The sequence below is a fragment of the Rhea americana genome, unplaced genomic scaffold, assembly GCF_003343005.1.
Source record: "Rhea americana isolate MKP2758 unplaced genomic scaffold, rheAme1 scaffold_53, whole genome shotgun sequence".
NCBI classification, from domain to species: Eukaryota; Metazoa; Chordata; class Aves; order Rheiformes; family Rheidae; genus Rhea; species Rhea americana.
Window position 1 is genome coordinate 2,446,096 of NW_028186679.1, and position 22,905 is coordinate 2,469,000.

General features: G+C 38.7%; 1 protein-coding gene across 1 annotated transcript in view; it reads left to right on the top strand.

The window, feature by feature from the left end:
* Window positions 1-17,140: 17,140 nt before the first annotated feature.
* Window positions 17,141-22,905, top strand: part of ARHGAP21 (Rho GTPase activating protein 21) — a 94,537-nt gene continuing 88,772 nt past the window's right edge. Inside the window, exons 1-2 of the mRNA XM_085318319.1 lie at window positions 17,141-17,183; window positions 18,921-18,937. Of these exons, the coding sequence (XP_085174445.1) occupies window positions 17,141-17,183; window positions 18,921-18,937 (60 nt within the window). The remainder of the gene's footprint in view (window positions 17,184-18,920; window positions 18,938-22,905) is intronic.

Here is a 22,905-nt window from a genome sequence, read left to right on the forward strand (position 1 = left end):
ACACCAAAAACTTGCCCAAGGACTATCTTATTGCAACAGTGATTGATGTGATTGATTCCTAACTAATCAACAGAACTTGAAGTGATTGATTCCTAACTAATAAACTAGATTAATTAAAGAATTTTATTTAAATATCAAAGTTTAAAAATATCTAGCATATAACAGGCTTAAACTTGCATGCCCTCAGTTTTATAATGTTTACAAGGGCCAGAGTTCAGTTGGTGCTTGCAAGGGTATGCAAAACTCTTAGATTTCCTTGTGATGCAGCAGCTGAGAACTGAAATATCTTTTTGTAGTTGTTTGGGCTAACAAAAGAAGCAGCACATGGAGTATGTGCACCTCAAGCAGGTGGCTCTGACTGCCTTTATGTTCTGATCTGTTTTCATAAGATGAAAGCCTAATTAAGGTTGTCTCAGAAAGGAATGCCCCAGCTTCCGTGTAACATGCAGTCCCATTGCAGTTTACTTTTTGTTGTTGCACTTCGTTTTTCTTCTCAGCTATCCATTTTTAACACTATTTCAATAGGGAGTCTGTGATTCTGGTGACAAGCATTCTCATGTGTAGCCACAAATATTTCTTTTTCATCAATGGTTGTAAATTCTCCTTTTTTCCTTCTTGCATGCATTTTGAAATTTTATTGTCCTCACTCACCACGGTAAAAGGTGAGTAAATAAACTTTGCCTGGAGTGATCAATTTTCGTGGCAATTTTACAGCCTTTCTGCTTCGTTCTCTGTACTTAGGCTGTTTTATTATGGATTCTCTTTGAATGCAGTGCAACATTTTCTGTTTGTTTTAGTTTTTTAATTTGGAGAAATTGTTTTGGGGTTACCTCTGAGGTGGATTTTGAGCACGATCTTTCTGATCTTAGGAAGAGTGAATGTCTGGTATACAGCTCTTGAGATGTCAGAATACCTCATCTCACTGAATTAGCATTGATATGAGAGTTAACAAGACTTTTAAAAGCTTGCTTGGATAGTCTTCAATGTTTCTGGCAATCCATGCATCTGAATCAGAAGCTGGAATAATTCAGTAGCCATAAAAATTTTTGTAAACCTGTATTCTGACCCCAAAGTCGGGGAGGTAATCTTGCAAGCTGGTCAGATGCATATTTTTGGTTAGCATTTATTTTTTTTTAAACAAGAGAGTTATTGTTACTTTTTAAAAATACTGCATGCCTGACAAAAATGGTCCTTGTAGCTCAATTTGCAGTACAGTTTTTCAGTATGCAAGGATTATGAAACATGACATTGTATAATGGATACCTGCCAATACTAGTAGCATTTCATAGCCCATGCCCTATAGGTGTTTTTTTTTAATGACTTTTTAATGGATGGTTTGGAATAGCTTTTTTTCTGCTTGCACTGTGACTGAGAATGTGATTCAGCTGTATAGCTAAACAGGTCTAATAACTTTCTGCTGTTCTAGGGTGCTAAATGGCACCTTATTTTTCTACTTGCACAAACTATGGACTTTTTGTTTGCTATTGTGCAGCAGAAGGTTGGTGAAGAGTTTTCTGTGAGGAAATGGAAAAGGACCTTTTGATACTTGGAACTGGTTCATACAAAATGAGAATTCAGTGTTCGTAAATGTCAAGTAATACTTGTGGGGGAATGGAAAAAGACTGTTTTAATGTCACATGTCAAATACTAACAGGTAATGGTTACCTCAGAGCTCATGAGTGAAATCTTAGTGTTGTGATAGGTAGTTCCAAGGAAACAGCAACTTAATACTGAGTAGTGATCAGAAAAGCAAATTAACTATTAGGAATTTGCTGGAAATGCATAATAGTGTCCTATATCATGCTTCCATTTATAAATCCATAATACGCTTAAGTGTGTAGGTTAAGTTCTGTCCCTTTCTTCTTCTCTTTCCTCCTTTTTTCATTATCTCAGAACCAGAAAAGTGTCTGAGAAAAAGCAGATGTGATAACTGAATAGTTTCTACATGGAGAAAAATTAAGGAAGCTGTGACATTACAGTTTGGGAAGACAGATTGTGGAGGTGGAGAGATGACTTGAGATCTGGTAGCCTTCTGTGTTTCTTTTTTATATAGATCAGCTCTTTGATCTCCAGTACAAGAACTCAGGGGTGTCACATGAGTATAGCGGAGTTAGAAAAAGCAAAACAATGTGTTAGATGTATACATAAGTTGAAGAATAACCTCGATAAATTTTTTGGCAGAGAAATATATTGAGAGTTGTTAAATACCCTTGCAGCAGACTGAATTACGGATTTGCCAATAACTGAATCTAGGAGAACACTGGTAATACCTGTTCACGTGTGTTTTCCTAATCAACTGCAATATATCTGCATTTCACTGCTGGAAATGGGGCTAGTTGGACTTTTGGTCTGATACGTGTTCTTATATCTTGCAATACTGCTTCTGTGATGGCTTGTCAGAATTCCTGATACTTTCAGACATCTGAGATGGAAGTTCTGTATTGCATATGCCAAAATATGGAGCTATTTGCTGTTAGAAACAGGAAATGCAATTTTTCAAATGTTTCGGACTTGAACCTATTTTTGCCTTGGGTCCATCTCTCCAAGGCTCAGGCTAGTTACCAGGACTTATTTGTTTACTTTTGCAGAAGTTACTGTTAGCTGTTGTTGCATCATATGGTCTACTGTTCTCCCTGATTTTGTTTAGTTAAAGTAAAATGTGCAGTAATCAACTCTTGCATTTACCCCATCTCTTCCCCTCCTCCCCAGCTGAAGGAGAAGGCAAGGTGATTGTGTGGCTTGTACACAGAGCTTCAGTATGCTGTTGTAGTTCTCATATTTCTTTCCTACTTGTTGACAGTCGTGCAAGTACTTTCTTGTCTGTTGAACTGTTTTCTGCATTACTTCATTTGATGGACTGCATAAATGTCAAGACTTTATTCCTGATTCCAAGTCTTGGAAGTACAGCAGCAGTGCAAACAGTAAATCCCTAAGAACTAGTGGGAAACTCCAACCTGCTTCTATGGGGAATGATGTTGCTAGCTCTGTGCCTGCTCTAGAGTAGCTGTTTGTCTTCCCTTATTCTTTTTCCATCCCATGCTATGGTACTGGCGTAGGGAAAAGAATCAGCACTTTGAGGGGCTACAGAGCAAACTAAGTAGCTTCAAAGGAAGCTACACAGGACTGAGTGGTACAGGTGGGGGAAAATATTGGAGGGAGAAGCTGTAGTTGGTGATAAGCAAGATCTCTGCTTCACTAATGCTTTAAATCACAGTTATCAAGAAGGTAGAAAACAAACAAACAAAAAAACCCCCAAACATAATCCCTTACCTAAAGGACTGTGAAATGAGAGATGCCTACAAGGTAGTCTTGCTGGGTTGGGGTTTTTGTCTTTTGGGAGTGGGCAGACCAACAATTATCCCCACCTGCCAAAGCTTAGCCCCCTATTGCTTTGCACTGTTTTTTAAAACTGTCCCAAATGTTAAAAGGCATAAGTGGCCAAAGTGGTGTCTGTTCTTGTAAGCGCTGATTCATGACTCAGACTAAATTCTTCAAGGTGAGTGAGGCAGTGGTAATACTGCATGGTTACTCAGCAAGGTGTGTAGAGGATAAATAGTTATTCACTGGTAAATTTATATTGTAGATAACTTTTTCCTCATTTAAATTAAACTAGGGAGTTGTATAACTTAAAACACTGCAAATTMTGAAAACAAAATCTTATGTTCAGTTGAAGACTGACGTCTCTTAATTATGCCTGGTTTTCACACTTTCTCTGGTGTGAGTTTATTTAAGAAAAAGATTCTTTCCCTTCCACTGCCCCTGCTTCAGCACGTTAACCTTTTCGTGGCCAAGTGTTCGTAGCTTGAACTATGGGTGATACAAACATCAGTCTGATGTAATGGTTATGCCTAGGCTTTCTTGCAGCTTGCAATAGGAACCTGAAGTTTGGAAACTGAGTTTTATCTGTTTATTATGCTCCTGCTCTCAGGGGTGTGAAGCACAAATACCACAGTAATGTCTGTGTTATGAATAGTGCCAGCAGGATGAATCATAATGTTTTAAAGTATGTGGGTTTTTTTCTTCATTAAGTTCAAACCATTAATAAGTTGAGAGGAAGGTATTATGTATGAGATTAGAGAACAGGATTTGTGGGAGTGACTTGACCTAAAGTTCAGTTAATACTGTGGTTGCTTCCCCCTGCTTAGATAATCTGGCTTGGGAGATTTCTCTTTGCTTCTTTAGCCTGAAAAGACTGTGAGCTTCCATTCCTTGAAATGCTCTTGTAGCCTTCCTTACGTTTGTGAGCAAGAAAGCAGGGATTATAAAAATAAATTCTCAAATGAGAATTACGAAGTGCTTCGATCCAGAAGGAGCAGTGTGAGCCATGTCGCTCCCCCCCTCCTGCTTTGTCCTGTGAAGCTGCTGTTTTTTTGAGGAACTTGATTTCTTCCCTCTAGAGCCTTTCTTTCATTTGGGAGTGGAATAGGAATAGTTGTGCTTTAGAATGACTTAATACAGAAAGCTCTTCCAATTAATTCTTGTCCTTTTTAATAAAGCCTTCCTGGGATACTTTCACTTTCTCCAAGCCTGTTTTTACACTGTTGCTGCATTTTTGCGTACTGCTATTACACGACGATAGTAGAAGCTTTACTGTTCTGTTAAACTATTTTGCACTTTGAGTTCCATCCAGTTCCCAGGAGTTCCATCATATTTATTGTTTAAAATGGTTGCAGCCATTTAAGCTGTTTTAAGCTGTTAAGTACTGAATTGTAATAGAAGATTTAAAAAGCTGCTGAAAATGTATGAGTAGGGAAACATTTTGTGATGGCTTATGCTAATAAAAGTTTCTTAGAATTGCAAAAAGAAAATCAACTGCAGTTTAAAATACTGAAACAAATGAAAAATGGCTGGCGTTTACTATGTTACTTCATAAAATAACATAGTTCTCAGTCCTTCTAGCAGAGGTTCTCTTCAGGCTTTGGATCAATGCTTTTGATAAACTGGGCTTGGAAAAAGCCTTTAATTTTTAAGAAAACTAGTTAATGCCTGTTCTATTGTTGTTTTTAAAATAAAGCTGACTGCTTTTTCTTAACAGCTAGAATAAAAAGTAAATAGTTTGCATCATACACCTTCTGTAACCTTTGCTTTTGGGGAATCAGTGCCAGGTTTAAGCAGAGATACCTCAAAAAATAAGCATTTTCTTAGAACGTTAGTGTAAAAAGCCTACAAATACAAGTTCTGTTTCTTTTTGTAATGCAAAGCCATGTGTAGTATCTAAAACCTGACATGCTATTAAGTATGAAGAGATGCAATTAAAACACTAAAATTGTTGTGAATAACTAATTAAATATGTAGTGGAAGTATTTGTTTCAGGGTGGAAGAGCTGATAATTTTCTACAACTCCTCAACTAGTAACTACTTTCAGGGAAAAAAAAAGCCTTTTCTCATTAAAGGAAATCTGGAAAGAATAAGGACTGTTTTTTTCAGTGTCTATAACTTGAAATTTCTCCAAGAACAAGTGAATAAAGACTACTTGCTCTCAACATAGTACAATTTTTAAATTTCCTAACTGTAAATTTTATGTCAAAAATGATAAAAATTCATGAGCATCTTTTTACAGAGATTTGTGGTGTGGAGTACAGTCATGTTTATCTAGTGGCTACCTGTTTTGAAGCAAATTACCCCTTTCTCATTTCTGAAACCAAGATACTAACTTTTGTGAAATAAAGCCTCTGCCTTGTGTGCAAAGGATATTGGAATCTCACCTAGAAATCATAAAGTAGATGATTAAATGTACTTCCTAAACAATGAGTAGGGAAGTGGTAAGAACATACTAATCCTTCCTTAAGAAATACTACTCTTAGGGTTTCTAATTGCTATTGAATTTGTACTTCTACTATATGATTCTTCTGCTGCTCTTTGCTTCAAATATTCACAGCTGACTACATTTTTCCCCCTGCTCTGTTGGGGTTTCAACAATGAGGCAAATTCCTGTGAAAATACATTCTTATTAAAGAACCTATTTGTAAATTTGGTAAGTAGATTTTTGTATAACCTGAACTTGAAGTAAGATGTATTCAAAAGACTGTGCGCACAATGGCAAAATACAGGGATCAGCTGATTTGTGAAAACTAGCTGTGATATGAAGAAAAGGCTTTTCTGTAGTATTTACAAGATTTCATATGGCGCCTGAAAGCCACTACCATATCAGCTGTAGCTAGTCTTTGATATTATATCTTTCTACAATGTAAGAATTCCTGGCTCTCACAGAGATCAATATCAAGGTGTTTTTTTCCTTCTGTCACTTCCTCCCTTCCCTGTGTACACTTGATTATATGTTGTAACTATAGATTCTGCAAATGATTGTTGAAACCAGAAGTTTGAGAACAGGATGACACTTGCATGAATAACCTGGTTCAGTAAAATTAGATAAGGATGATGAAGAAGGGTTGGATACGTCCATATGCTTCACATTAGAAAGCTTATGTTCGCAGAGTACTGCCAAACTATACTGGACGTGAACAGTATGTTAGGGATTTGAGCTGATGGAGGGAGGGGAGAACTGAACCTGATCTGTCTTTATCTATCATCTACGTAACTGCTGCATAATATATTCTGGAGTGAAAAAAAAATTCACAAATTGGTGAATCATTGAAGTTGGAAGATAGATTTGGAGAACATTTAGTTCAACCTCATTGCTCAAGTAGAGTCAGCTACAGCAGGTTGCCCAGGACTATGTCCAGTTGGGCGTTAAATATCCCTAAGGATAGTGTCTGTACAACTTCTCTGGGCGCCACTGAGAAAAGTCTAGCTTTATCTTCCTCACACTCTCCCATCAGATATTTATACACATCAATAAGATTCCTCTGAGCCTTCTCTTCTCCAGGCTAAGCAGTCCCAGCTATTTCAGCCACTTTGTATGTCAGGTTGCTCCAATTCCTTAATCATCTTTGTGGCCATTTGCTGGACCCATTTCAATATCTTCATGTCTGGTGTTGGAAGAGCCCACAACTGGACACAGCACTCCAGATGTGTGTACTCACCAGTGTGGAGTACAGGGAAGGATCATTTCCCTTGATCTGCTGGCAGTCCTTCTCCAAATGCAGCCCAGAAGATTGTTACCTTTGCTGCAAAAGCATGTTGCTGATCATGTTAAACTTACTGTCCACCAGGATTCCCCAGGACCTTTTCTGCAAAGCTGATCTCTAGCAAGTTGACCCCTGCCTGGTACTGGTGTATGACATTATTCCTCCCTAGGTGTAGGAGTTGGCATTTCCCTTTGTTGAACTTCATGAGGTTCCTGTTGGCCTATTCCTCCAGCCTGTTGAGGTCCTTCTGAATGGCTGCAGAACCATTTGCTGACTCAGCCACTCCTCCCAGTTTCATATCAACTGTAAGCTAGCTGAGGCTGAGCTCTGTCCCATCGTCTAAGACATTCATGAGGATGTTAAACGATACTGGCCTCTGTATTGACCCCAGGATAGTCCACTGGTGACTGGCCTCTGGCTAGACTTCATGCCACTGCCTGCCATCTCCAAGCCTGCTAGTGCAGATGCTTTTCAACTCACCTCACTGTCCACTTGTCTGTCCTGTCCTTTGTCAGTGTGTCAAGTGAGGATGTTATGAGAGACAACATTGTTGTCCTTCAGGAAGGCTTTCAACATCCACTGCTCTTTCGTCATCTACCAAGCCACTCATCTCCTCTCAGAAAGCTATGGGGGTTGGTCAGGCATCATTCTCCCTCATGAATCCATGCTAGCAACTCTCCATCAACTTCTTGTCCCTCAGGTGTTTGGAAATGTTTTCCAGGATTATCTACTCTGTCACCTCCCCGGGGATTGAGGTGTGGGTGGCCAGCCTGTAGTCCCCCGGATCCTCCTTCCTGCCCTTCTTAAAGATGGCAGTAATACTTACTTTCTCCCAGTCCTTAGGAACCTCCCCCATTTGGCATTACCTTTCAAAGGTTATTGAGAGTGGCCTCACAGTAACATTGGCCAAGTCCCTCAACACTCCTGGGTAAATTTCATCAGGTCCATGGCCTTGTTTACGTCCTGTTTGTTCAGTATTCCTGATTCTCCTTTGCTGAGGGTGAGTCTTCCTTGCTTTCAGGGACTTGGGATTCCTGAGAAGTAAAGACCAAAGCGAAAAACACAGAGTACCTCAGCCTTTTCCATGTCCTTTGTCACCAGATCCCCTGCCCCATCCTGCAGCAAGCCTGCCTTTTCCTTTGTCTTCCTTTTGCTGCTGTTGCCCTTGACGTCCCCTTTCCACATTTAACATCATGTAGACTTTGGCTTCGCTAACCCCAACGCTGCATAGTCAGACAGTGTCTCTAAATTCCAATTTTGAGGTCTCTGAATTACCAGTCATTTGTTCCTCCTTCAACCTTTGTACGCTTCCTTTTTATGTTTGAGTTTTGTCATTCCTCCAAGCTTATCCCTGTCCTGCTCCCCTAAGTCCAGGTCTGTGATCTTGCTTTTTGACATGTTCCCATCCTGAGCACCACCATGGCCACTGCAGCCAAGGCAACTGCTGATCCTCACATCCATCACCAGTTTTTTTTTTTTTGTTGTTTCTTCTCTGTCAAGCAGAGCATCTCCCCTTGTTGGCCCCTTAATCACACATGTCAGGAAGCTTTCATCAATGCATTCCAGAAGCCTCCTGGACTGCCTGTGCCTTGCTGTGCTGCCCTGCCAGCAGAAACTGGGGTGGATAACGTCCCCTGTGAGGGCTACGCTCTGTGTACGTGAGGCTTCCACCTGTCATCGGGAGAAAGCCTCATCTTCCACTTCTTCCCAATCGAGTGGTCTGTTGCAGGCACCCACTGCGATGTTGCCAGCGTTGGTGTCTGTGTGTTCCCACTGCTCCCTCACATAAAGGGCAACTCCTCCTTGTCATCTTCCCAACCTGTCCTTCCTAAAAAAGCCTGTGTCCATCTATGGCAACACTGCAGTCATGTGAGCTGTCATGGCACAACTGTGTGATCCCCATGAGATCACTGGTCTGCAGCTGCACCCAGATCTCAAAATCCTCGCCTCTGATTCCCACATGATGTGTGTTAGTGTACGGACGCTTCAGAGATGCACATGGTCATGCCAATTTCCCAGGAGATGTATGAGAGCTCACCCCACTACACTGTCCTCACATATGTGCACTTCAGGTGATCACATTCTGTCCTGTATTTCTTCTTTTATTATAGCGAATAGTTTCTGAATTGGTTTTGTGCAGACTAAATAGGAACTGCCCTTGCAGTTTGTTGGCTGAGTACTTAATGCAGAGCAATTAAAACTTCTTCTCTACATTTATTAGAGGGATATTGATTAATCTGTTTTATCATATAACAAAACTTAAACCTCAAAACATAAAACTTAAGAACTGTTTAAGAAAATAAGTCAGGAGCTTGATAAAGATTATCAAATTAAACTTGCATTCCTACTGTCACGTAATTCTCAGTTATTTTAATTTTTGCCTTCTTCAGCTCTTGCTGTGTGTTAGTAACATAGACGTCTTATCTTGTTATTTCACATACTGTATGATATTTTGTACAAATACTCTGTAAACTTACAGGTTTTGAAGCTTTTGCTGTTGGATGTGAAGATTCATTATGTTTTAAAAAAGTTTTTTTAAAAAAAATTTTTAACCACCTTGTTTTTTTTTTCCTTAAATCAATTCTCACTTGAAATACAAGATCAGAAAATACATATTTTTTTTCCTGTATTTGTAAAAGGACAAAACCAAAAACCTTGTGTCATGATAACAAGATTGCAGGAGGAATCTTTATGCTCCAGAAGTGTGTCACTTCTCTAGTACCAAAAACTTCTGCACGGTTCTATTGCTGTCACTTATGTAATGAAGAGCATTCACGTTCTTCATGGTAAGAGTGTAATAAGAGAAATAATTAAGATAAATAAAATGTGAATGTGAACTTAAAATCATGCTGAGTGAAATTCTTATTAAGGACTAAGACCTATTGCTGTTGACCGAAAGAAGATTTTGTACCAGATTTTCTACTGAAATATAAGCAACTTTGAATTAAATTCACATGACTTACTGTCTGTTGTATAGTTAACCCATAGTTTTCCACTAAAAGCCTCCTACTTTGTTTCTGGGTTTCTGCTACCATGTGATTGTTCCCAGTGTTGTACACATTCACCTATGGTTATTTTTTTTTAATTTCTTCTTCAGTGTTGAAGACTTCAATAACTTCTTTTTTAGGCTTTTTGGATGTAATATTAATACTCCCTTGAGTCCTGACATTAGTCTGATATCTGATACATTATGACTGATTTAGCACTTGCTTGTTAAAATGGTATGTTTTTCTTGAAATTGTAATCTCATCAGGTTTCACTTAATTTTCAACTTTGAATCTTAGACAGTCCAGATTTTTGCGATAGTGTTGGGGCAGTGTGTTCTTTCAAATACTGAAAATGATGAGTGAACAACTTTCTACTTTCTTGAAATATACTCGTTCAGATTATGCTTTTGTGCTGATTCCTGGATTTTGCATCTGTATTTCTGGCTTATGGTTATCTGTTTCAGTCTTCATTAGTTTTCAGTTGGTGAAAGACTTCTTTTTCCATCCCACTAAAAATAGAAATTTGTAAAATATAGTTATTATTATTATTTTAAGTGCTGCTATATTTATTTCATATTTACTAGGAAACTTTAAAAGTGTTTTTTTCAACCTTTTTTGCTTATTTTGCATTGAAGTCCTGAACTTTTCATTAAAAAAATTTTTCTTGGATCTGTAGATTTACCCAGTATTCATAGAAAAGGAATCTATTATTAATGACAAATATATTGTGTTTTGTACTTGGTAGATAGGGAGAATTTTTAATCTGTGAAAATATTAATAGATTTGATCATTCACCTGCTAGTAAGTGCTTGGTTGCCTTTCTTGTTATCTATCATTTGTGCTATGTAGCTTTTTGTCAAATAACTGAGCCAGTATAGTTCAAAAATGAAGCGCACTTAAAGCTTGCTGTCATCCTGCACCTCCCTGTCCTCTTCCTACTGAACAGATATTTTCTGCTTGCTGGAATTTCTTTTCATATTGAATGAGTGGTAGAGCTTCCTTCTTAAAGGATATAAGACATTAGACAGACCATGGAATTGTATGCTGCTTCTGCAGTCCTGGAAGGGACAGTTCAAATAGTTGAAGGAAAAGAGAGTTTAATGCTTATTAATGCTACTGAGTAGTGGTGTAATTCTCATTGCTGTACCTGTGTAGCATAGTACTGTGGTTAGCCAGATTTATAGTTCGCAACTTCTGCACTCTGCCTTCAACACAGGAAATGTGGCTCTAATGCTATGGAAATTACCCAAGGAATTTACTTACAGTTTACCTTTCATTACTGGTGGGATTCCTAACTCTTGGTGTCTCTTACAGCTTTTGCATTCATGACATACTGGTGTTATCCCCCTCTCCTTGGCACTCGTGAGGCTGCTCCTGCAATGCCATGCCCAGTTTTTGGCCTCCTGTACAGGACAGGACAAACTGGAGGATCAAGGCAGTTAGGAGCAGGTGCGGTGAGGGCAGGCCGGTGGAGGCAGCGCTGCTTCCCCTGGGAAGAGACGGCGGAGGGGGGCCGCTCGCTATAGTCTTCAACCACCTGGAGGGGCATTACTGAAAGCACAGAGCCGGGCTCTTCTCAGAGGTGCAGGGCAAGAGCGATCAGTTGCAGTAAGGGAAACTCCGGTCGAGTGTAAGGAAAAAAATGTCCTCAGTAAGAGTGATTAAACACTGGAACCAGTTGTTGAGGAGCTGTGGAACCTCCCTCCGTGGAGACTTTCACAGTTCACTTGGGCAGGCCCCGAGCAACCTGATCTGACTTTGGCACTGGCCCTGCTTTGCTGAGGAGATTGTATGTGATCTGCAGAGGTCCATCCCAGCTTAATTTTTCTGGTTTTGCTATGCTGGTCTGTCAGCAGTCTCCAGTGGCAGTAGATGGGGCTGTGTGTGCTTCTCCAAATAACCTTCTACCTTGCTACATTTTTAAAAAAACATAGCATTACAGTTTATGTCAAAAATACTTTTTGGTTTTGTTAGTTTTGTGCCAGAAAGAGGCATCTATCCAAGCTCGTGAATTTTTTTCCTAAATTAGGAAAATAGAACTAGATCCATGCAAAACACTGAATTCTCTTACCCAGCTAACAGTATTTCTTTTTGAGGCCTGTCTGTGCAGTACTTTAGGAATAGAAAGCTTTGCATTATAATTGAAAGTTGAACAGAACTGGGCTATTTAGATTAGATCCAATGCCTACTAATCCAAGAGGTGAAGGTGTTTCAAAGATAGGAAAAAAATAACACCTTTGTCTTGAAAATGTATGGTATTAAGTCCCTGTCTCTAAAACTTTAGTGCAAGCACTGACCCAGCGTGAGGTTTTACTAGGGTGATTAGGTCAAATTTATGGTTCTTCTTTATCACCTAATTTTAAAGGATTGTGACTAAGTTTTGGTAAGTAGAGTTAGAAGAAAATGAGAAAGAAAATTAAAGTAGCTCTCAGTGAGAGCTATGTTTTTGCTTTTTACTGGCAGAGGATACTGTGGCTCATGTATTAGCTAGCTTTCTGCGGGATCAGTGCTCAAGTAAAATGAAGATCCAGATTTGCTTTTTGAAGGTTTTTTTTGTTAACGTATCTGTATGTTGTAGAATTTTAGAGATTGTATTTTTAACTTGGCTCATGAAAGTCCTTTGTATTAGGAAAAAATAATTTTCTCAGCTATGCTACAACTTTTTAGTGTGCATCATTCCCTTTTTTGTGAAGATCTTGTGAATACGGATTACGAAAGATGGATCTGAGATCAGCATGCATTTAAGAATGATTAAATGTCTTTTGCAGTAGCTAAGTTCTAAATGATTTAGGCCTTTATACCACAGATACCATGCATGTGCTTCATTTTATTAGTGTTATTACTTTAGTGAATGCTGGTACTGGTTTAAAAATAATGTTGAAGCTAAATACATACGTGTTTGCAGGGATGGAGATGGTGATGTATGTTCCTAAGTTATGAATACCTCTCTTGGCCAGAGTTTTGTTATGGCTCTGCCTATATCCTCTCATAATAGTGAGGATCCCAAAATGTTTTAAGCTTAAAAAGTTGGATTTGACAGTTTTCCTCATTTACAAATTTGTCAGGAAAATAAAATAATTAGGGCATGTGTTACCTTTACTGACTGGAACGGACTGATCCTTGCTTGTAGAATTAGTTTCAGTTGATCAATTGGTGTTTTTTTTAAGAATAGAAAATTGAACAAGGATTGCTGTTGCTCATAACCCAGCTTCCTCTGGTCCTTAGGAATTTTTTCCTCCATCTCCTTCTGAGGCCTGGCTCTCTGTGCCATGCTGTTCTTGGCAGTCACTAGCTCTTCGCGAACTGTGGCCTCCCAGCTTGTTGCTTTTGCAACAGGTGGCAGCACGTTTTCTAAAGCCAAAGCATGCTCAGATGTTCCTTTGCAGAGCTCAGCTCCCCCTTCTCCTTGCCTGAACAAACTGCTTCTTTCTGAGGGAGCTTCAATAACATTTTTAAGAAACCTAAACAGAAAACAGCAAAAGCCTTCCAGATACCATCCGTTTGGTGATGTTCTGTGAGATGGCTGGGATATGAGATCTAAGGGATGTTCGCATCCAGCTAGATGATCCCACAGCTTCCGTGTGCCAGCTGTGCTGCTTGTTTGACTTGTTGGCCAATTCATCTTGTGAGGCTAGTACCGAAGTATATGCTTCTTTCTGCACCTTTTGCAAGGTGGATGTGGCTCATTGGAGGATCAGGCAGCTAAGAATGGTGCAAGGGAGGTTTGGGATTTTATTTGAGGCTCAAAGTGCGATGGAAATAGCAGGGCACAGGACCTCCTTCCTTCCCCAGTAAGCAGCAACCTGTTAGATTGTCTAAGCTCGTCACTTTTAGAGATAGGTGTTCCATGTAGAAATCGGAGGTCATGTGGAAAGTGAAATTTATTTATCGTTAGATACTTCTATACTGATGAGTTCCAGGTGTGTTATCTAAAATGTTAGTATGAACAAATTTTTCTTTTTTAGGTGCTGCCTCGTTTGTATTCTTTCACACCAAATTAAGTGAAAACATAGCATTCTGTTTCGCTTACCTTTCAGAAGATAAACTGACTTTATTTTTTGTTCTGGATTCTGGATGCATGAATTGTGACACCAGCAAAGTGAAGTCTAAAAGTACACAGTATGAGTGAGATATATTTAGATGTTTTCCCTACAGTGCTAAGCATGCTGATCCTGTGGGTTTTTTGCAATCAGTGCATTTCCCTTTAGTGGTAACCACTAAAAATTACGCTGGACTCATTATGTAATTGAAATTTTGAGGCCAGAGGGTGAAACTATTGACTTCCTGTAAATATAATGGGGCAATGCATGTAGTTGAGGAAAAGCAGGTCTTTATCAGTGCTACAGTTGTATTTTGCATAGTGTTTGTTTTTGTCATTAAAATATTTATTTTATCCTGTGGTTAAGAAAGAAAAAGACTTTTAAATTCTAGTGTTAGGAAACAAGTGTCATGTCAGTCTCCTTCATGCCACAAGTAATTGCCTGTTGTATRTGGACAAATTCAGACACTCGGCTTCTGGCTTTCGATCATTTAGAGCTAGGTTACAATACTGCTTAATTTTATGTAGTACTTACAATATTCTGTGTAAAAGGATATTCAGCTATCTGAACTCCAGAAAGGTTTCAGGGGTACTCCTTTCTTCAGCATCATATATTGCTGCTTTTAGCATGTGCCTGGTCAGTACCTTGCCATGTGAGTTTCCTTACTGGATGCTTAGATCTTTCTGTCACTTAGATAARAATCCAAGCTACTCAGACACTGCAAATTCAATTCCTGGACCTATGTTCCATCAAGTTGAGTGCAGTGACAGTAAACTTAGCTATGTCTATATTGCTTTGTGCATTTGAGCTTCTGCTCTGTAAAGAAGTATGGCCTAACTTTCTTTAGTGCTTTTGCAGTTCTTCCTTATAGACTGATGAAAAGTGGAGAGAGTAGAATTTAGCTTGATGGAAAATTAATGTTGGTCACAAAAACTTTTGCCTATTCTTCCATTAAAGCAAAACAAAACTGTGCTTATCTATTTTTTTTTATAAGATTTGGCTTTAGGGATTGCTCTTTGACTTAACAATTTTTAGCTTCTTTGTTGTTCTAAGGAATTCACCTGAGCATTATACACTTGAAAAGTATAAAAATACTACCCTGCAGTTTCTGCAAGTTTCCTTAGCTTCAGACATGAAAGTCAAGATCTGTACCTTCCTGTAGGGCAACTGGAGAATGGTAACACTATAAGATTATTGAAAAGTATTAACAGRATAGAAAGTGGTTTATTGTCTAAGTTTGGAAAAAAAAAAGATGTAAATGTTGTTCTATTCAGGCCTTGAATTTATGAGACCACAGGTGGAAACTGGAGAGAGGCATTTGGAAAGGCTCCTGTGAAGAGTGCTTTGAGATCTCCCATGGTGGTGGTGGTGAAGTAGCCAAAAGTGAGTGTTCAGCATTCCTGGGAGTCTCGGGCTGGGATGCAGCTGCAGTAATTTGCTGTAAGGCCTGGGAGCTATTGCTGCTGCAGGAAACCTGCGACGTGTACGTGCGTGTGTGCAGGAGGTATTAAGGAATGTACTCGTGGCCAGTATGTAGTGTTCACTTGCAGCTTTTTTTCCAGGCCTTTTAGGACATGTGTACCACGACTCTGATTGTAATGTGGATTTCAAAAGACACAGTCTAAAGCATTTAATTTCATTCTGGAATCTAACCCTTTGAGGAACTTGTGCACACTGTTAATTTGTGCAGTCTCATTCATCTTCCTTGATCGGCATGTTCTTTGTGGGAATGGAAGCAGAATGAAGATACAATGATACAAACATATATACTGGAACAAATGAGAATGTCAAAACCGYAGGATAGTATGATGGTACGGGGAAATGTTCACAGGTAGTGGTGAATCAAGAGTCAGAAAAGTTGAGTGGTAACATCTGATTGTGAACAGAAAATTGAATCATTAAAAGCTTGAGGTTCAACTGGCRTGTTGTTCTGGAGCGTTTATACTGTGTGTTGAAAATGGAAGGCATCTGAAGTGCAGTGCTTCAAAAGCTGCCTGTTCCTCACTAGTATTTTTACAACTTGGGTGACACTTTTGGTTCSGGTCTGATTTTCTTTTGTAAATAGCATTTAAAACACATTTCTTAAAATGTTATAATTATCTAAAGAGTTATGTGAAGTGAGCAAACCATGATTTTATTTGTGAGTAGAATTATAGCGTAGGTTTAATCACCTGTCTAGATATCTGAGCGAGAAGATTTGAAATAGGTGTTCTTAGAAAGTGTTATGCTTTTTAAGTGGTTCCACTATCAGGTCTATGTATYCCAAACAGCAAAAGGTATGGATGTATTTGTTTCTTAAAGCATCYGATACCCTTAAACACCTGTACTCCAAAGTTTTTATTAAATGTTTTTTGCTAGCCTTGAGGGGAGTTTGACGTTTATGAACTTCGTAAAACTATGGATAAATTGTGCAAAAATACATTGTGAACTAAGCTAACATTATTTAAAAGCATACTTTCATCGTGCAGATGGCACAGCTTTAAACTACAGAGATTGACTGTCTGCAAGGGAAAGTTAGTTTCGTGTAAACACGTTTTATCACCTTTCTGTTACTTTGATATGTTCATGTAAGAAACATAGAAATTTTGCTACTTTAAACAAGCAGGTTTTTTCAGTGTTGTATTTTCCAATGTGCCAAAACTGATTTTCAGGGTTTGKTTTTTTCATTTCACTGTCAGTGATGTCATTCATGTCTGATCATTATAAGGAATTGACAATTAATTCAGAAAGAGAATTGTTATGAAATCCTTAATTGTAGTTCAGATTAGATTTAAGCTTACTGTTGGAGCTTGCCCTTCGGACTGACAGCTCCGAATTGTCACTTTCTTGTCCCTCCAGTGGGCTGCCTACCAGCTGGGGGAAGAGCAGGAGGGAGAAGGAAGGAGGGTGATTGTGTTGCTAGCTGGGAAGCTTAAATTGATTCTCATGTGCTCTAGTAACTTTATTTTAATGAAGATTTTTTCCCCCCATGTTAGCTGGACTCAGAAAGAGCTCAGTTAGTCTAATGGCTTAGTGAGTGAGGCTTTCTAACTTCAAAGTCTGTACTTTACGGAGAAGGGGGGTCTACTGCAGTTTATAAACCCCGATGGAATACGAAAGTTGCATAGTTCTTGTATTTAGCAACAGTGGTAATTTTTTAATTTTGATTTTCTTCTTACAGTCTAAATTTAGAGAACAGCAGGAAAACACCTTTGTTCAGMTCAGGTTGGCAGAGTGTATTCCTACACTCCTTTCCCCCTCCTCTCCTTCCTCCTCCCAATATTGAAGTTGTAGGATTCTGAAGGTCACTCTTGGGCAAGCGGGTGATTTATTTAGTTCTGGCTTTGGGCTGGAATCAGAAAATAGAAGAACTCATCATGTGGCACTGCAGCAGAGTGGAGAATACTAAGATGAAAGAAAATATCAATTAGAATTACCCCAGTTGTCGGTCTCAAAGCAGTTGTGGACCAATACATGTCCAGATAGGGTTGCCAATACTGTCTTTTTTGTGAAGAAGTTGAGCATTTCAGCTCTGCGTCCAATGTCCTCGTGTTGTTCTAGGAGGTGTTGTCTGGTAGACAGAGTACTAGAAGAGGGTATCAGTAAGAATGTACTTGTTTGTGTGTAAATAGAAGACCCTCTTTGAAAGAAAATACTTGTGCTGTTGGTACCGAAGGCAAAAAAATTGATGGGATTTGGTTTTGATGCTTTTTCTGTTGTTCAGGAAAGGGGGGGTAGGAATCTTAAGCCTCCCTGCTCACTTATGTTAACCTGATAATGGCGGCATCATTAGCACTGTTTACAGTATAGTGTGTTTTTCATAGTGTTTTGAATAAAAAATAAACATGGAAAGAAAGCTGAAATTAAGTCATGTTGCATTTCTTCTTTGTRTGGAGATTATGTAAAACAGGTGAAAAATACTAGTGTAATTTAAAAACTGGTTAACAAATACATTTGCTTTATTAAGTTTTGTTGGTTTTCTTTTTTCCTTGCTTGACATGTAAAATGAAGGATAGTCAGAATAGATGAACAGTGAAACAAAGCTGATGCAGTTGGTTGGGCACAGATTAAACAAACAGGAATTTCCCCAAGGAGCATACTGTATTTCTTTATCCAGGAACTGAGTGATGTAAAGCAGCTGATCTTCTCTTGTTATAGGTTGCAGTCTAGGTRAAAGTGACCATAGCTTGAGAACTTCTGAGTTTCCATGAGTTTGATCTGCTTAACATCATAGATGTTAAAAAAATGCTTGGTGGTATCACAGAGATTCTATGRTTCTCTTGGATGTCTGTTTGTTCTCTGAAACATATGAAGACATCTATAACTGAGTAGATTAACTAAATTTAAAGGCAAAGAGAAAATGAATCTTGCATTATATCTAAACAGAAACTTACTAGAGTAAGGAAACACCAAAATAGTCCACTGAAAATGACTGTTGGAGGTTAAAATTTAAGAAAGTGGGCAGCACTTCAGTTTRCCTCCTGAACTGGCAACTCTTGGGAAGAGGTGTGTTCTCTCTGCCCTGACTCAAACTAATCCTCTATAGATCATTATTGCTATCCCAGATTCTCCTTGGAAGCAGCAAAGTCACCTGAGAATGGGTGCAAGGTGATTTCTGCAGTGTTAGGGAGCTAATGAGCACAACACTCTGCATTAGAAATACCTTCCAAGTGTTGTTAAGGACAATACTGTTCTATGATTTAGAATTTGTGAATTTTGGGGTGCAGGAGAGGGAAGTTACAGAACTAATCACAGAACATACATTGTTCGTCTAATCAGCTTATATGTTGATAAAACATAAAAGTGCATTCATGCAAAAACTAAAACTGCAGTTACGCTAATCTCTCTCTCTCTCTCTCTATCTCTCTTTTTTTTTTTTCTTTTAGTTTCTGATGGAAGAGTGGTAAGTCCTGCTTACTTGCTTTTGCAGTACTTGGACTGTTGCAGTAGACTAGTAGGAAAGGATTTAAAAACAACCTGAAATGGTGGTATACCAGCCATTTTCTGGAATTGCATATTTCCCCTAAGGATACCAGTTGAGTTTATAGATATCTTGACTGTATTGCTTCTTAAAAAGAAGTTGATATGGGGGAAGGAAACACTCCAGATTTTTTTTTTATCTTTTAATATAGAGAGATGGTTTTGGTATTTGCTGTTTTTTTTCTCCCTTGTTTAATGTTCATAGCTTTTTTTTATTTCAATGATAGGAAGGAAAGAATTCAGAATGGAAATCGTATTTTAGCCTCTTCCTGCTCTTGATTTAATTTGTAGGAACTTTTCTTATTGTCGATCTTGTGAGCGGAATGGTGGAAAGGTTCTGTGTTTTCTCAGACTTGCTTTTTCCTTTTTGTTCTTGCACACTTCTCAGTTTCATTTATTAAAACAAACCAGATTTCCTCTGGGGCTTCACTCTTGTCATTACCAGTCTAGCACTTGCTGGTAACCTCTGAAATACATTTTATTTGCTTTTGTAATTCTTTTTAGGTGGTCACTGTGTACCACAGTGGTTAGTGGTAGCAAAGGGGATTGAGAGGGACTGTTGATGACTTCTATCTTTTCCGCCTTTGAAACAACAGGGATAAACAAAATTCTGTCCTTGCAAGGACCTTGTGACTTTCTGGTGAAAATAGTTGCTTTCCAGATTTAAAAACATTGTATTTGATGTGAAAGAAGGGAGGAACCAATGAAGATATTCTGTTCGTATTTGTTGCTTGTGTGGGTGCATGCTTCCCCCCCCCCCTTTCTGAAGACATTAAAATGTTGCTACAAGGAAGAAAATATTAGTCACTCTGTGCAGAGTGCAACAAAGCCGGTGTTGTATTGTGTGGCAGTGCCACTGAAATTACTGTGGCTGATTCTCTGAGACTGCTGATCACTTAACTGGATAGAAGAAGTAATAACCATGTTTGTTTGTAATGTGACTTCCTCAGTTCATTTGTTTTCTCAATTTTATCATCATTTACTAAAGTACATTTTCCATGCCTTGCTTTTAAAACATTACAGAATCATTTTTATTTACTAGCATTTATAAGGATTCATTGCGCCTTCACACACAGCTRTATTCTCTAATGGTAGTTTGACTAGATTTGTGCCGCTAGTATAGCGAAAAAGTAAAGGTTTCCTTTAGTAATAAAGGAATTTTTTCTATAAGAAATTTGGTACTGGAAGTTCTGAACTCTGTGGTTTGGACCTGTAAGCCATAACAAGCAGGATCAGGCTAGTTTCAGCACCTGACATGTCTTTTTCCCCTCAAATATAAAAATATGGAGTTATAAGACAGTGCACATATTGTTTTGAAGTGGTTAGTTGTTACTAATGAGGTTTTATTGTTTGACAAGTTTCTCTAGTTTCTCGGGCTGTATTTTGACAAGTTGCAGGCAAGAGCTAATATGTTCTTTAATAGTAGTGATAAATTCTGCAGTTTAAGAGTAATTCTAACAAGAGAAGTTACCTTCCTCCCTTTCCYCTCAATTTTGTTACTAGCTTCTGTCTGCGGACACTTCTCTGACACTTCTCCATTTCACTGCATACTGCTGATTTAGATGATCCCTGTGTGCAGGTCGTACATTAGCTTGTGTACAAATGGGCTCTGGGGTCCTTTGGAAGTAGAAACCCTTTCTTTCTGCTGGCAAGAGCAGTACTTTACTGTTTCAGAAGGCTCACAGCAGTTTTTAGATAGAAGCCTGGATAACTGAGGGGCATGTTTTTAGGAAAATCTTGCCTCTTCTCCACTGTTCCTTTTTTGATCTCCCAAAGTTTGGATACAAGATGTGATGATGTGCTCCCTCGTGTCCCCTCAATGTGCTCGCTCTCTCTCTCTCTCTCTCTAGCCCCCTCTGCCCATAGGCAGGGGCTAATTGAGCATGTGCCAACTAAAATCCATCTAGTATGCAAATGTGACTATAAGTCAATCAACTTGCCCCATAAATAGCGAGCAGCTCAGAGCCCATTGAGCTCTCCTGCATAGCAGCAGGCTGCGCTGCAGAACCTCCTCTTGAGCAGTGACACCTCTCAAAGTTACTCCTTGAGGTCAAAAGATTACTTACCCACGACAGATCCTCGATAAGTGACTGATAGCATGCTAAAACTTTGGAAATGTGACTAAGTTACCTCCCTGATTGATTGTGCACATAATCCATTAGACATAAGCTGTTGACCAAGTCTGGAGTGAAGATTGGACCCAGCCACATCCAGACTCCTCTGAGAAGGAGTTTGGAAAGCAAGGAGGTCCATTCTGAACCTTGTGACTCAACAGGAGGGTCTCCTTAACACTTTCATCTGACTCTGTCCTTCACACGGTAAATAACCGAGTGAGCCTTGACGTTGATCCTTGTTAAATTACTGTCATATTTATGATTGAACTTTGTTAAATCACTCTCTCACCTCAATAAAACACATTGCTGCTTCTCTCTTAAGACTGAAGTGCATCACTCCTCACTCATCCATGACACAAGACTGATAGTTTCTGAGAAATAATGGATATAGGAGGTTCTGATTTTGTTTCTTAGCCAATGTGATCAACTCATTTAGTTTATTAAACTTCAGGAAATAGAATTTGCACTAAATAGCTTTGATTTTCTTACCTCAAAATACTGAGACCTTTATCCTGCAATTTCTGAACTCTGGGACAGAATATTAGACTTTGTGGCAGATGGTTGTTGAGTGTTTGTGGGGTGTTGGTGGGTTTCTTAAGTTTTCTTAAACTGCATAATCAAGCTTCAAGTTTATTGTATGCTTAGTATTTTAAGTGTTTTGTTCATTTATTTTATGGGGGAGAAAACTGACCAGTGGTAGGACTTTAAAACCCTGGTTAAACCCTGTATGTCATTATCCTTTTTTCTAGTCAAAGCTCAGTGTATGAGCAACCCTTTGGGCAGTTGGTTGTTGTGACCTTTGGAGCTCACTAATGTTAATATGTGTCATCTGTCGTTCTGCAGCAGTGTGAATGTGTCCTTAAGTGCTGTGGGCCATTTTTTACTCTAATTTAATTCTCAGTGTGGAAGCCCTTTTTCTAATTTTGGCAGAATCCTGTGAACCTTTTAAAAACTTAACATGCTTATAAGAAAGATTATTTTGTTCTTGCATTAAACATTTTTCAAGAAGGCAGTAGAAGATGGAGCATTGAAGGCAGAAAGGGAACAGCAGCACTGGTGTGTGACTGCTTTTCCATAAATTCTTATGCAGTTGGTGTGCCATAGGAACTATACTTAGAAAAAAGGCAGAATGTCTTCCAAAAACATATTACAGTTATTTGAAAATAAAGGAAGTAAGAATTGGGGAATGCTAAGCTAGTGGAATTCGGTTTAACTTCATACCAGGAATGAGGTTGTCCTTTGTAAACAAAATGAACAATTGTTAGGCTAGTTAAAGATTGTCAGGAGGGTTTTCAGTAGTAGCAGATCAAATTTACAAGTATACAGACTGATTTTAAGAAAACTTTAAGGAAGTTGATTTGAAGCAAAACATGTAACTCACTTTTGAAGATGCCACTGTTATAACAGGTTTTGAGCTCCTGCTTTGATCTAAGGGACTTCATCAAAGACTTGGGTTWGCGAAAGTCTTGGTCCTCACCTCATTCTAAGCTTGTTGGAGCGTATAGGCATTTTAACGTTGGTTTTGGTGGCAGCAAAGTAAGGCCAATACTGATTTTATCTGACAATGTCTTCCTGCTGCTGTATATTGATATTTATGATTTTATGCAAAGTAATTAGACACTGTTTTATGAATTGTGATGGTATCTAAGCACTGGTTGTTAAAGAAAAAAAGAATCTATTTTAGAATGTCATTTAAACATGTAAAAATGAATGCGAAGAAGTACAGGTGACTGTAATGACTGCTGAAAGAGTTAAGCAAATTTTATTTTGAGGTTTG